The sequence below is a fragment of the Perca flavescens genome, chromosome 4, assembly GCF_004354835.1.
Source record: "Perca flavescens isolate YP-PL-M2 chromosome 4, PFLA_1.0, whole genome shotgun sequence".
Classification (NCBI taxonomy): domain Eukaryota; kingdom Metazoa; phylum Chordata; class Actinopteri; order Perciformes; family Percidae; genus Perca; species Perca flavescens.
In genome coordinates this window covers 35,389,136-35,405,223 of record NC_041334.1, presented here as the reverse complement: position 1 = coordinate 35,405,223, position 16,088 = coordinate 35,389,136, and the positions used below count along the sequence as shown (strand labels likewise).

The following is a 16,088-nucleotide window of genomic DNA, read 5'->3' as shown; positions in this document are numbered from 1 at the left end:
GGCATACGTCACATACTCAACAGGTTTGGCAGACAAAGAGAGGATAATAGAAAGCTTTTTGTATAACCTGTCTTTCACATTACACAGGAAGGTTGTGTGCTCAGTGTGTAACATCAAAGTTTGTTTTTATGCCACGCTTGTTCACACGACCTCCAGTTGTGCATGTTACATACTGATCCTGAGAAAAGCCTTGACTCATTGTTCCAGTTGTCAGAACTCCAGTAATAGAGTTTAAATTGTCAGATGGAACAATCTGTACAGAATCTAAAACTGTGGATGTCAGTGCTGAAGTTAAAATAAGTTCTATTAGTATTCTATATTTAGCTTGAAATCACTAATAAGCCATTATCTATGGGTTTTGCTCCCAGCGGCATCATGTCTTCAGTGGTTCACTGTCCCAGATCCAGAACAGCAGTTAGGGGCCGCTATATTGTTTATAGAGTTAAAGAGTTACAGAGCCCTCCAGCTCTCCTTTGAGCAAGACTAGATATGATTGGTTGATATGGACTTTATCTCTGATATGAAATCAAGATTGAGGAATAATGAAAAACAAGAGACTCTTTGTTCCTAATATATTTAGCTCTACTCTGACATTTCTGATGAATGCCAGGATTAGTTTGCAGGCGTTGCCCACACAAAGGACTATCGGAGCCTCAGACAAGAAAACTACCAAGCATTGTGCGCCCACACATCGCTGCTTAGGGAAGGCCTGAATCTGCGCATGAGACTCCTCCCTCGAACACATGCACAATGATGAATCTCCAAATCTGTGCCGCCGCCACACAGATGGTTGCTGTATGTTGTCATCCCTCCCATCCCTGATGCAGTCCAAGCATGCATTAGCTGCATTCACTAATTTGCAGTCATGTGTTCATCATTACCATGTCTCTAGTCAGCTACAAGTCAGACCACCAGTTGGGATGAATCATTGCTGCCTCCCACCAAATGTGCGCTTTTTCACGACCCTTACAGTTGTTTTGAAAAACAATTTGTTGCAGGCATGCATTGTGCGGGGAACCCTTCTAGCAGCAGACAAGCTCTTTAGGTTCAGGAAGGGTACTAGAATAACCAAAATATCCAGAGAATAAAGAAAGCATTAGGTTCATCAAGCTACAAATCAAACCATGTCCTGCTGCAATTCAAAAAACACACCTGCAGTTGTGTCCAGATTTATATATATATATATATATATATATATATATATATATATATATATATATATATATATATATATAACCAACCATTTTTTTTTTTTGTTCTGTGGTAGAATGGAAGCCAGTCGTCTGTACACTGTATCCATGACAACTGAGTACTCAGTGATCTGTATTCAACTTCACTTGATGTCAAATTTAACCAAAGCCTGGAAATACTTTCAGTAGAATAAAGGTTAGTCTCTTAGATATTGTGATGTCATGATTTTGACATCAATGCATTTAGACTAAGACAATGATGCTCTGAGACCAAACACTCATCCTTCATCCTTCCTTTTACATTGATTATGATCCAACAAAGAGAGTAGCATAGTCTGTTTTTTACACAAATGGATTTGAATGAACTTTTGATATACTTTGCGATATAATTTGACAATGATAAATGATTGCATAACCAGTAAGGAGGGGAGAGTATCTGGCAGCACAGAAAGTGGAGAGAAGTATTCCCCCCCCTCCCCCCCCCACTGCATCATACCAGAGCTGTGTTTTATGTCGACACCAGGAATGCAGTGCATTAACACATGAATCACAGTGTAGATGTTTCTTTTGGCCTCTTAGTACTGTACAACATAGCAATCTGCAGCGGATATGGAATGTAGAAAATGAATAAAAGCACTTTTATGGTAAAGGAGACTCCATTCTTATCATCCCTCTAGATTCTGTGGCTGAGAAACCAAATTAGCAGCTCATCAATGGGTTTGGTTAATACCACTCCAGTCCATTCTAGGGATGAAAGTGCTCTTTCTCTTCCTGTGCCTCACTTTCTATCATTCATGTTGCAATTAGGAATAATTAGGAACAATCAAGCTTTTACACATTTTCAAATGTAACCATCTGCCGTACGCAGGCTGGAGAAATTGAAAGGTGAGCCTCTTCCCTGTTTTGGAAGAATTACAAGGCTTGCTGTGAGGACAGTCTGCCTACTCTTGATTTTATTCATATGGCAAGTTATTTGTGAGTTCAGTATCGCACAATGCTTCTGTTCCAATTCCAGTAGCTAAAAATGTCACAGCGTGATTTTAATGGGTCAAGTGCAAATGAACCAGATCACTCAAAGTTGTGAGACTGAGGTTTCCAAAGCTTACATTACAAACTTGGAATCCTGGTGGTCCATGTCATGAGCAAAACCAAAAGATGCTATCTATCTGTATACCAGTATGGCACATATAGACCCTGCAATATTTAATATTTGTGGGAAAAAAACCCAACAAAAAACATACAAACATGGACTCAACTAAACAGACCTGCAGGAAATCTGACTGCCAAGTGGCCAAATCAATGTTTCTGACAGGAGACTTCACACACAACTGATGTCTTTTGTTGTTGTTGCTGATGTCCTTTCACACTTCGACAATCACAGCGTGACCGCCTCTTTGTAAGGCAGTACATGTGCTTCTGTTTTTGACATTATATACATGAAATAATGTAGTCACTTGACAAAAGCCTCTAGTCACATGGATTTGAGCCGTCAGAGACATTTTCACTACAGTCCACAACATGTGAAGGAGTTTGTACTTGGTAATAGACATTGTGCTCATGACCATGGTGTTCATGATGATGAACAGAGTTGGGACTCTGGATTTTTTTGTATTTAATTATCTTCTATTGCAAACATTTGAACACTGAGGTGTGTTAGCTACTGGACAAACAAGACCAAGAGCTGACCGCCACATGTGCTATGAGGCTGTAATTAGGCACAGTGGTGCTTTGTGCTAAATGCTAACGTCAGCATGCTAACATGGTCCCATTGACAATGCTGACCATGTACACTATCTCAGTTTGAGTGCTCAACACACCATCTTATAACATGCCAACGTTTGCTAATTAGCACTATAAACACAAAGTGCAGTTGAGTTTAATGGGAATGCCATTCATTTGGTAAGTGTTTGTTCATAAACCAAAGTATTGAACAAATGGAAACTTAAACTGATATTGGCACTAATGGAAAAGTTAGGGATCATATGATGATGAATTTTGTGCCAATCAATCTAGGAGATGTATATTTCCCAGGATAAGTGAAACTTGTGTCCTGCTGGTGGTGTTAAGAGGAAATGTTAGTGTATCCAAGTCATTAGATAGATACATTAGGACTCATCCTCTGGGGACTATAAATAACTGTACACAATTTCATGGCAATCCATCCAATAGTTGTAGAAATATATTTGTCTATCAATGCAGCAGTCAACAATGGTTAATAAAAACTCCAGGTTTCACAAATACTATTTGCTCTTTTGCAAAACCAAACAACAAAAACATAATTTGTATTGCAGGCTATAATGTTCTACAGTATGTGTTCTATTGAGATGTATATGCTCTGCTGGGGATGAATACATAATTGAATTAAACTGAATTCAATAAGGCCGCCAGTTTATCCTCCTCCAAGATGAAAACCTTATATATATATATATATATATATATATATATATATATATATATATATATATATATATATATATATATAAAAAAAGTATGAAAAAAAAAATAACAGGCTTGTTAAATTCCTATCAAGTCAACAATATTAGTTAAGAGAGCAGTTTTTATATGCCTAAAAAAAACTATATTACCCAGAATGCTGCAGTATAAATAGTAACGAAAGGGGCGTTTCCTCAGTGACATGTGGAGGAGGTTAGAAGCGGATTGTTGCCGAGGACGCATTCTGCTGTCAGAGATAACCGCCGCTCAGCCTGCTCTCACCTGGACTTTCACTACCATGGACTTAACCGAGGATAGCGCTGTGGAAATGATCCTGTGCTGACCCACTTCTTCACGCGTTTCTTTCTCTCTCTCTGTCTTTGACGCCTTCTTTCATTTGTGCCAGGTAAAGTCCTCATCTGTCTGTAGTTTTTTTCCCAGCTAGGGCATTGTTCATATTGTCAATAAGCCGTGAGCATCCCTGTCAAGGAAGTAGCCCACGCGTTCATTTGTTGCTGTTTTTGCTGCAGCTCGTGCGCCAGAAAATGAGGCGACTTGACAATTAATTTAGCTAGCAGAAATGTTTGTTTGGCATTTGGCATTTCAGAAAACAGTTCAAATATGTCACAAAAAGCTCTACTAAACCAAACTCTGTGTAGTCACAGGTTGGTGTGGAACATCTGAATCTGGGTAAATATGACCTTTAGCTTAATACGGCCCGTCGGTATTATAGAAATAATCGTAAATTGAATAATGCAAATGGTCATATTTTGTGCTCTCCTCGATTTAGACCTTTTTGTTTGATGCTAGTGCTGCAAACTGTGAGTTGATGTCAAATTTCAACAGAAAAAGCTAACCACTAACTTTTTCCTCAACCTGACACAGACTAAAGAATGGTGACCTAAATGTAAGATGTAGGCTACATGTATTGGTTTCCCACAGCTAACTATAGCACAGTGCACAATACAACTTTAGTTTTCTTGGCAAGTATTTTTCATTGCATTTCATTGCATAATAATTAAATGCATGTGTTTTAAACAAATGTGTCCATCTTGAATAAACTAATTAAGCAGTTTATCAACTCCTATCTTTCATTGTATTTGCCTTTTAAATGCATGCTTTAAATTGAAGGCCAAACCCATATTAACAAAATACACCAAGCATATTTATAGAAGGGCAAATATATTCTTCTTCTTTTTCTTCTTCTTCTTATTGTTCTTCTTCCTCTTATTGATATTATTATTAATGCTTAATGTAAATGATATTGCTTTTAGACTATTGCTGTTCTTGCAATTCTTACTCATGATCTTACAGTAGGTGGTGCTCTGAGAATGGGCTAAACACATTTCAGATGGTCTGCACCCTTCTGTCCACAAACCCCAGCAGAAGAAAAGGCAATGTAAAAAAAAGTATTGATGGATCCCCACAATTATCATAACTGTGGTCGTTTACAAGTTCTTCTCAACTTTATCCCTTATGGATAACCTATATGTGCGGAACATGGAGCTTTAACAAGCAAATGTTGGGAATGGGAAATTGGAAATGGGAATTTGACTTTGGTTTTCAGCATCTTGTTATTAGATATATCACTCAAAAACACAAAAAAAATAGTACTACATATATCACTCAAAAACACAAAAAATGAGTACTACATATGTCACTCAAAAACACAAAAAAGAGGGCATTTAAACCAACATTGTGTACTATTTTTTTTTTTTGTGATTTAGCGCTCCTACAGTTTTAGTGTAACTCACTTAAATGCTGTTGTTGTAAATATGGACAGCTGTACACGTGCATTTGTTATGACTACATTACTTATGATCTAAAACTAGCGAGTTGACAACTTTGCTAACACAGCCAAACATCAAGCAAGTGCAACAACACACGACATTAGCAGCATTAGCATAGAAATCGTACTTGCTCCCCAAAGTTACATATCAAAGTAGCATCAAAATGATTTTGAAACTGTCATTTTAAGGCAAAAAAGTTACGCAATTATGCTTTAATTATTTTAGAATAATAAATAGAATACTGGATGTAAGTATGTATGCACAACAAGGTATCTTGCAACTATACAGAGTTGTTATTATGGCTGAATAAATTATGACCAATATACAGCAATTGAATATGTATTACATGAGAGTCAAGTAGGTGAGAGAAGACGGTCTGTCTCTGGTACTGGGTTTGTCTGTCTTTTAACAAAGTGTACTTTATAATCTTCACTGACAGTCCCTGGACTGGGACACAGGACTGAATTAGTATAAGTAAATGTAGTATTTGTACCTACTAAAGGACAACTAGTTGATTATTTAAATTGTCATTGGTTAATTTTCAGTTGATTGAGTGAGTGAAATATTTTTTATAGTGGCTCCAAGCGTGTGGTTTGATTGAGCTCTGCTATATGTAGTGATGGCTTTAAAGACCTTTGGTGTTAATCTTTTGCAGGTGTAGTCAACCCTGAGGAACCATGTCGGACAAGATGTCCAGTTTCCTCCATATTGGGGACGTTTGTTCCCTGTATGCAGAGGGCTCCACCAGTGGATTTATCAGCACTTTAGGGTAAGTCTGCTTGTTTTCTATGTGCGTTGTCATGACCCTTTCCTCTCCATCCACTTCCCTGCTGCAGGATTCCAGGTCTGCTTGATGGAGGGACGCAGTTTCAGACAACATTGTCCCACTGTGCAGAATACACAACTCTAAAATAGAACAGGTTACAAAACAAATGAAAGTTACAAATGCAACTGCGGTTCTGTGACTCCTGGATGACCGGCAGAGGCGGTGTTAAGTAGGGGTAGGTCAAAATATCAATACGGCAATATAGCGTTGTCCTTCTTCGCGCGATAGGATAATCGATACGCTGGCGCCAAATTAAAAATGTTTAATGTGTTAAGAATAAGGTTGTCTTATTTGAGAAGTGGTAGAGATGGCCCGATACCATTTTTTTGCTTCCCGATACCGATTCTGATACCTGAACTTGCATATTGGCCGATACCGAGTACCGATCCGATACCAGTGTGTCATATATTTTATTATGTTTTAACAGCTGTATACTACTATCCCTGTATGGATGTGATATGATTTCTATCTTTTTTGTCTGTCTGGCTCAGGTTAAACTAAACAAATACAAATAATGAATGCCACAGAACTTTCTTTTATTATCCAGTTTGGCAGTCCGTTTGCGACGTTCCTGATACCGATACCAGTGTTTTGGGCAGTATTGGAGCCGATACCGATAATGGTATAGGTATCGGAACATCTCTAACAAGTGGCAGATGCTGCTGTAGTCATTGCTCTCCTTTTTATTTCCTTGATATTCAGTGCTCAGTTGGTACCCTGGCCTCAAATTACCCTGCCTCTTCCTGCTACATGCTGAGCACCATTTATTTAAGTACTTGATGTCTTTCCTCCTCCCTAATTCTAGGAAACAAGTTAAACTTGTATCTCATTATGTGCTTGACAGTCACAGAATTAAAAGACTATAAGAAGATAATAGAAGAGAGAGGGTGATCATTGATGTTAATGTTCCTATCCAGCATATCTGACAGCATATCCGACATGTCAGGCTTCATTTTCTTGCATTAAGCCTGTCTCTTTCCTTTTTTTTTTTTTTTTTTTTTTTTTCTTTGCTATTTTCTGCCCCTGGGTGTTTGTTTTTCTTGTCCCTAGGTGAATGAATGAGCACAGCATTGGTGTTGTCATCTCCTCCCTCTCATTTTAAGTGCTGCAATCTTCCTCTTGCCATGTCACAATTCTATTTCCCAATCACCACAGGCAGGGCAGAGCGCTCCTCCTTGCCAGCTCTCAGAAACCGTGCTCTTTCACAGTTTAGTGTCATGCGTCACCCACCATGGCAACAAATGTGTGCACAGCTTTTAAGACTGCCACCATGACCGAGCTTGTTTTGTCAAATTTCCCATCTAGTGTTGTTACTGTACGCCTAGTAATCATTTCTCCCCGCCGCTGCTGTGAGGGCTCACTGTTAAAGAGAAGAGCTTAGAGGACGTAACTATAAATAGCATTCTTGTGTAAGGTGTTTCATTTGCTGTCAGCATACTGAATGTGAACCCAGAGAGATGCTGCTTGCTCAGAGAGGATAGCACCCAATGTCCTGATGCTAGAAAGATGGGATACGGCCATGATGCTGTATTCCACAATGCAATGAGGTTTCTTCTTGACCTTAGATACAGATGACCCTTGAAATCCCCGTTCTTTTTGGACCTTGGCCCATCGGTGCATCAGTGTGATCAAGGCTATGGCTCTTCATTCCTCTAGAGGAGACTCTCACACCATGTGCTTTTCTTCCTCCATCATCACAGTGCTCCTGCAGTGCAGAGTATACTGCATGAGCTATAAAAAGATGTAACGGACTAGACTGGCTAGTAGGGCTGTCCTCAACTAAAGAAATTCTTAGTCGACTTACACTTATACGATTTTGTCGACTAATTGATTAGTTGATTTAATTGACAGAGCTGTGCACTTTGAGAGGTGGTTAAGACTAGAAAAGCACACTATAAATGTAGTTAAATAACCATCTGTAAAACTGAGTTTCTCCACAATTAATCCTGCAAAAGCACCACTTTAAATCTTGTGTTTACCATAAATGTGCAAATAAGTTTCTTGGAAATGAGTAATTAAGCATGAATAAGCATAAAAAATGACTTACCAACTAAAGAAATCTTAGTCAACTAAGCTACCTGATGGTTTTTCCCAGGGGTTTCCCCAGAATTCCTGGGTATGATGGAGCTATTCATTTAAAAAAACTAACTGTGTTTTACCAAAATATTTAGTATATTATTTGGAAAGACAAGGTGGAATAATGGTGCTAAAGTAGATGTAAAGTCTTTTAACCAGGCCTACGTGAGGCCAATGTGGTGAGACAAAGGGAGAACTTGCTTGGAACGCGTCCAAGCAAGTTCTCCCTTTGGTCCGCCAATAAATCAATGTCCATACATTAAATATCTTTCAGTGCGGTGACCCATTTATTTCATGACTGTGCATGCTCACCGTAGCACAGGTATATTTCAGTTTGCCATTTCATTTCAGCTACGTTTCGTTCTGCTTTCCAGTTAAACACGAATAAAACAATACCACTGACAAGCCACGCTGACACGGTGAAAAGCTGTTTGCTTTCCCCTTATATATATATATATATATATATATATATATATATATATATATATATATATATATATATATATATATATATATATATATATATATATATATATATAAACCAAAATAAAAAACTAAAAACAAAGGCTCCAACAGTAGATTATGGCATGATTTAAGAAAGAAGCCCAGGCTCTTCTCTTGGTACAGATATTACAATCTATCTACTTGTGCCCCATGTTCAGAAATCTTTATCCTCATCCTCTCAGTCCTTGGTTGACAGCTATCTACCATGATGCATATTTCCTTCCATTATACTCAGTATATTAATTTCCGGGCAGAAATGCAAAGGAAACCTGTTACCCTTGCTCTGTTCATTTTAAGCATCAGAAAGCCTTTTTTCGTGTGGTGGTTTGCATTCTTTCAGTGGGTTGCAGAGATAGTTCAACATACTGAAGTCACGTCAAACATGATTATTGAACATGAGAGCTTCCCTGTGTCTCCAACCTGATTTTATTGGTTTATTGTCGATACAATGAAATATGTTTTAGTGCTGCGTTTCATGTCTTACGAATGAGCTGACTGATTAAATCGAGCAGTTTCTATGTCCACTTGGGACTTTTTCACAGCAGACATTTTGACTTGACATAACAGAAAAAGCGCAGTTGTTAGTAATACTGTTAACAATGGCTATGTTCCATTTCATTGTCCCATTAAGCCAGGACCAATACCAGGACCCTGGAACTGACCCATTTAATTGGAATGCAGCCATTCATTCCTTTCTCTATTTTTATTAAAGTGCTCATATTTACAGGGGCAAACGCCCTGCAACATAAGAAAACACATGCAAATAGACAAGACAAATAGACTTTTTACTATGCAGCCATACCCGACTCTAATAAAAAGGCAGAATGCTCTCTCCCCGTGGGGTCGAAAATCCAGCTGTTCCACTTGGCTGCTCCCTCTAGAGGTCTGGAGAACTTCCGTTGTGTAACCTGGATGCAGCGGGGTTTTTTTTTGTTGCATTTGTTTTCGGGGTTTGTGTGCTTTTCTTTTTGCCCCGTTTTTTATTCGCAGCGGGTTTATGTATTTGGTTGTGTTGTGTGTATTTGTAGTGCGTTTATGTATTTGGTTGTGTTGTGTGTATTTGCAGAGCGTGTATGCATTTGGTTGTGTTGTGTGTATTTGCAGTGCGTTTATGTATTTGGTTGTGTTGTGTGTATTTGCAGCGCGTTTGCTGAATGCGGCGCATGTGTTGTCAAATTAATTAAGTTGTTTTTCTTTTTGCATCGCTTCTTTTTTCGGGGTTTGTGTGCTTTTCTTTTTGCATTGTTTTTTTTTTTTTTTTTTTGCGTTTATGTATTTAGTTGTGTTGTGTGTATCTGCAGCACGTTTGCTGAATGCTGCACATGTGTTGTCAAATTAATGAAGTTGTTTTCTTAATTTGCTTGTGTTTTGTCTATTTGCATGTGTTTTCTGAAGTTGCAGGGCGTTTGACCCTGTCGGCCGCCGTACATATTATCCTTTTTGGCTTTTCCCCTTTCCTTTATTGGGTTATATATCTTTTTTGTGCATGTAATAGGTTTATTAAGTGAAAAATCCCAAAGGGACTTACCATCTCCAACAGAAAACACTGTTCACAAACTGCTCCAAACAGTTTTATTGTAGTCCAGCCTTTACTTCAGAGACGAAAGTGCGTCCCTTTGTAACACACGTTATAATGCTCGCCTAGCTGCTAACTGTTAGCATGGCACGCCCTCATACTCTGCTTCTGACTGGCTAGTAGTCCTTACCTAGCTACTGCGCATGTGCGACTCCCAACAAAGATGGAACAAAAGTGAGATGTCTCACTCTGTAGCTAAAACGGAGAGCTCAACACACAGGGTGAAAAGAGGAGCTGCAGCAATGTGCAGTACAACAACAATATGGAGTTTTTTGAAAATGAAACTATGTAAACCTATTCTGGTATAAAATAAAATAAATACAATTATGAACCTGAAAATGAGCATAATATGAGCACTTTAATGATCGCTCTCTTTTTTTCTGATTGTTGCACAACTATGATACTATTATATAACATCAAAAGCAGATATCCAAGAGGCCCTGCAATTTGATTTTAATGTTCTACAAACTTGGTTGTCAGCTGTAACAAATTACTGCTTGATAAAACAAATACCTATTCAATGTTACTTAGTGTGAAGCAGAACCTCAACTTCAGATTTAAGTTTTTGGTTTTAACTTGTAATGATGGTAGATCCATCCAGAAAGTAGGACAATTTATACTGCCAAAGATGAACTACAGTGACATCAGAATGCTTCTAAAACTGATCTTCGTCCCCTCAGAGCAATCTAGTATAAATCTGCAGTCTATTATTTATTTATATATATATATATATATATATATATATATATATATATATATATATATATATATATATATATATATATATATATATATATATATATATATATATATATATATATATATATATATATATATATGACACACACACACACACACACACACACACACACTAACTAGATTGCTCTTTTTTACACACCATTGCACAATGTTATGGTACACACTCAGTTGGCTCCCTCTAGATATAAGATGGAAGTTTTCCTGGTATACATTTATTTTTAAATGCATGCAACTTCTAAATATTAAAACTTTACTAAAACAATTCTTTGTCCCTTATATGTCTAGTTATTCACTAAGACACTCTGATCAGGTCCTCTTTATGGTCCCCGTTGTGTCTAAGGAAGTTGGTTAAAAAAAAAAGGTTACGTTTAGGGCTCCTTCTGATTGTAATAAGTTACCTTTTTAAATATCCGTTCTTTGTCATAATTTCGCTTATTTTAAAATGTTTTGTTTTCGCATCTTAAAGTCCTCATATTATTTTTGTCTTTTCCCCTTTCCTTTTATTGTGTTATATATCTTTTTTTGTGCACGTTATAGGTTTACAAAGTGAAAAAGCTCAAAGTCCACCTCAAAGGGAATTACCATCTACAACAGAAAACACTGTTCACAAACTGCTCCAAACAGCTCTATTGTAGTGCAGCCTTTACCACTCAGGACCAAGCACCATACCTGGGGTGACAGAGCTGTCACCATTGCAGCCCCCTCTCTCTGGAACTCCCTACCCATACACATCTGTGACTGGACTGACCTGGACACATTCAAAACACTCATCAAAACACACCTCTTCAGATTAGCTTTCCACATACAATAGTCTTACATCTCTCACCTGATAGCTACTTGTTTTATTGTTTTTAATTGCTTTTAATATGCTTGTTTTATGTGTTGGTTGTATTGCTTATGTGTTTTTAATGTGATATATGTGCTGGTGTCTTTGAGTACCATGAAAAGCGCTATATAAATAAAAGTATTATTTACTTCCGTGACGAACATGCGTCACTTTGTAACACATGTTATAATGCTCGCCTAGCTGCTAGCGTGGCAAGCCCTCATACTCTGCTTCTGACTGGCTAGTAGTCCTTACCTAGATACTGCGCATGTGCGACTCCCAACAAAGATGGAACAGAAGTGAGATGTCTCACTCTGTAGCTAAAACAGAGAGCTCAACACACAGGGTGAAAAGAGGAGCTGCAGCAATGTGCAGTACAACAAAAATATGGTGTTTTCTGAAAATTAAACCACATAAACCTATTCTGGTACAACCTCTAAATACAATTAGTAACCTGAAAATGAGCATAATATGAGCACTTTAATGATCTCTCTCTTTTCTCCAATTGTTGCACAGCTAGATGATACTATTATATAAACATCAAAAGCAGAAATTTAAGAGGCCCTATGCCTATGTTTTCAGTAATGCTATAACCGTTCCTTTATTTATAGATGAATCAATCTTTTTCTTTTAATTGTGTGTAGTCTAAGGTTATACAGTAACTCTTCATTTAGTTCTTTTCTCTATTTAGTTTTTATAATTGTTTGCTGGTTGGTTGTTGTTGTCTGTTTTGTCCTGTTTGTTTGGGACCCCTTGAAAACAAGATGATGAAAAAAATATCTGAGAATGTTGAATGATGTTTGAGGGTGTATTGAGTTTTAGTCTATTTAAGTTGCATGTGTCTTGTGTAATTGAAACATTGACTCATCAACATGATGGCTGTGCCCCCAGGCTTGTGGATGACCGCTGTGTGGTACAACCAGACACAGGCGACCTCAACAACCCACCCAAGAAATTCCGAGGTAAGGCCTTAAAATCACTTGCTTCTCACTTAATGATATCTTCATGTCTACTGCATGGTATAAGTCAGGATGTTCAGCAATGTAAGTGTAATGTATGGCTCGTGCCAGTCTTTTAAGTATGCAGTCGTGTGTCTTGGGATTTTTTTACTTTTTAATTTGTCTATACATGTTGTAGATGATTGCATTACTTTCGGGTTATTTGGATGATTATATGGTAAGTTGTTTGGGACATTTTTTGTTGCTGTTTGTGTAATGTAAATGTATTCATAATTGTCTCCTAATACGTTTCTCGGGCTGTTAGACTTTACTAAAAAAGTAATAGTAGAGTAAGTGGCTGTGGTTCTGGGTAAGATCCCCTTTTTTTTCCTTCAGAACTGCTTGAATTCTTTGAGACCTGTTTTGTTCACAGAATGTTTTGAAATCTGTAGCGATATTTGACCATGCATTAATGCTGTGAATTAATGCATTCATGCACCAATTCACGAAAAGTAGCTTCACTGTGTAAACATTTGGAGGCAGGCCACTGGATTGAAATAAAGTCTCTTTTGTGTTCCTGAAACCATGTGGAGATGGTAATGGCTATATTTGCATATTATCTGGTTGGCCACATGAACTTGGAAAAAAAGGGGTTGACTGTATGATCACTTGGTGAGCAACAATGCCACTGAGCGATGTTACCTTTGGATATGCTCACTTAGAAAGAAAGGGCCTAAGAAAACACTTGGCACACGGTTACGCGACCAACAGCCGTCTGGTTGACACAAGACAGGGTAGATGCATAACTGTGCAGTTTTTATGCCACATTCTGACCCTGTCATCAGTCACTACAAAAATAAATGATCATCCGACCATGTGACAACAGGTGTAGCTAAGTGTATCAAATTGGCTGCCGCTTCAGAGCAAATGCATTTCTATACGTTTTGGCAGGTTTCCGGAGGATGTCTTTAGTAAATTAGTTAAGAGTGAAATGACACAACTGCCAATGTCATTTTCATTTACTTGGAACAGTGCACTTTGCAATTTGATTAAATTAAATGTACCTTTCTATACATAGAAACCCTTGCAGGACCCTTCATAACTGATGGTCTCTTGAAGGTCATCCAAACAAGAAGATGATAATGCACTCACTGACTGTGGAGGACTGGATTCTCTAAGATCATTGTACCACAACATAGGTTCATAGATACATTTGTATATAGTTTGATATGATGTAACATTTCTTTACAGTTTATTATTTCTTTGGTTTATTCTTTTAAAACGTGATAAAGACTGTTGACTCATTTTGGTCACAACTTAAATTAAATCTCTGAATTCTATGCAACTGAAAATGAATGTCTTAGAACAGGGGTGTCAAACTCAACTTCCCAGAGGGCCACACTGGAAAAAGAGAATCGCATCAAGGGCCAGACATGTAGTTTATTGACATGCTTTTATTTCATCGAAAAAGTAAAATATCTCTCAATTATTGCATGTCTCATATAGTCTTCTCTCTTACAGTTTGGTCCACATAAAGTTCTGAAAAAGTGAGCAAAAAAGTTCTAAAGCCATCCTTGAATTTAGCAAATCGAGCAAAACCGTGATTACAACAAGCTTCTTCACAGCCTGAATATGCAAACTCTCTGCTTCTGCTTCGGTTGGAATTTCTGAGTCTCAAAGTCTGCAAATTTGCAAAATTCTGCTTTGAGTGTCGCGTAATTGCAAGTTGAAGAACAGTTTCCCATGTTTTTGGTTTGGCGCACAACTAGGTGGGCCAAAATATATTTTGAACCTAAATTGATATGCGGGCCAGATCAGAATGAGCGAGGGGCCGGATTTGGCCCACGGGCCTCGAGTTTGACACGTGTCTTAGAAGAAAAGTCCTTTTTGACAGGTAAGGTATTTTCGGTATTTTTCAACCTGGGCCCTGTTTTGCCATGCATTTGTGTCTAAGTGACTAATGTGAACAAAAGTCTTGGAAATTGTTCCAGTATTGAGCGAGAACCTTGTAACCTGCAGCCGCAAACTGGGTTGCAATATAGTCCTATACGTCAAAGATGCACCGTCCAGGCACGTCCACTTTTCTTTTTGCTACTGAAAGACTAATAAGAAATGTATAAATTTCCCTCGTCCGTTCTGTTGTTGGGATATACTGTATGCCTCCCATGGTTTCAGCCCCCAAATTGTCAAAAATCAGGTCCATTCCCGCAAGCAGAAATCAACTACCAGAGCGGAGTTACTGTGAGAGCGTGTATGCCCTCAAGCCTTGCAGCCTTGCTGCTTAGTTTTGGCACGCAGGTGTCCTTCTTTGCCACTCTCTATGTTGAATGTCAAATGTTCCATGGCTGTACACTGCCTGCGCATAGGTGAAGGGGAGGATAGCAACAGACAACTGTTGTTGAGACTGTAGCAGAAAAGGGCTGAACTGAATGGTAATTGTTGAGGCTGTATTTAGTATTTTTGTAGGGTTTTAATTGGATCGCAGCATATTTTAGGGTGTTTAAAATACACTTTTTTTTTTTAATATAACGCTTCAAAGTACAGACTCAACACATATCACAGAACTGACTGTACTGCTCTCCATGTATATCTGGAATTGGTGATTCGTCTGAGGCAGCTATTGGTCTGTTGTGCCAGTTTGTGAGCGTGTGCCCTGTCCATATGATTTTGCGGTTCCAGTCAGTATGCACTGCTCGTTTGGTTCACAGCAGGTGCAGAGTATGGCTGTTTTTTTGGACACTACCATGGCTGCCAGACCAACAGACAACCTTTGCGTTTGAACAGCACAGTGTGCCCTGCTGGAGCATGATCAATGCACGATCAATTGAGCTGGAAACAACATTATATTATCATTAAGGGAAAAGCATTTCTTTGTTCAGTGAAACTGATGATCTATCATAACACGTTAAATTAACTATAAAGTAGCTTCTTTTTACTAAACCAACAGATTAAATCAGGAAAAATGAAGGTAATCCACTGTGGAGCAGTGCGGGGTAGATGACACACACAAACAAAATCTCTCTTTACCTTTTGAAGTAACTCAGTCACCACTGCACACTCCACTGTAAAGGTGGGTCACATAAGGTTTCATGCAAGAGTGTATTTCCAAATCCACTGTTTTTAGGGAGTCCCGGCTAAGACCGCAGCATAAAGACTTTCACATAAAAGAA

At 38.2% G+C, this 16,088-nt stretch overlaps 1 protein-coding gene across 10 annotated transcripts in view; it reads left to right on the top strand.

The window, feature by feature from the left end:
• Positions 1-3,838: 3,838 nt before the first annotated feature.
• The window catches only part of itpr1b (inositol 1,4,5-trisphosphate receptor, type 1b), a 111,423-nt gene continuing 99,173 nt past the window's right edge, over positions 3,839-16,088 (top strand). For all 10 annotated transcript variants that reach the window (XM_028575474.1, XM_028575471.1, XM_028575473.1 and 7 more), the window contains exons 1-3: positions 3,839-4,029; positions 6,069-6,182; positions 12,872-12,942. In XM_028575474.1, the coding sequence (XP_028431275.1) occupies positions 6,091-6,182; positions 12,872-12,942 (163 nt within the window). In that variant the 5' untranslated portion in view covers positions 3,839-4,029; positions 6,069-6,090. The remainder of the gene's footprint in view (positions 4,030-6,068; positions 6,183-12,871; positions 12,943-16,088) is intronic.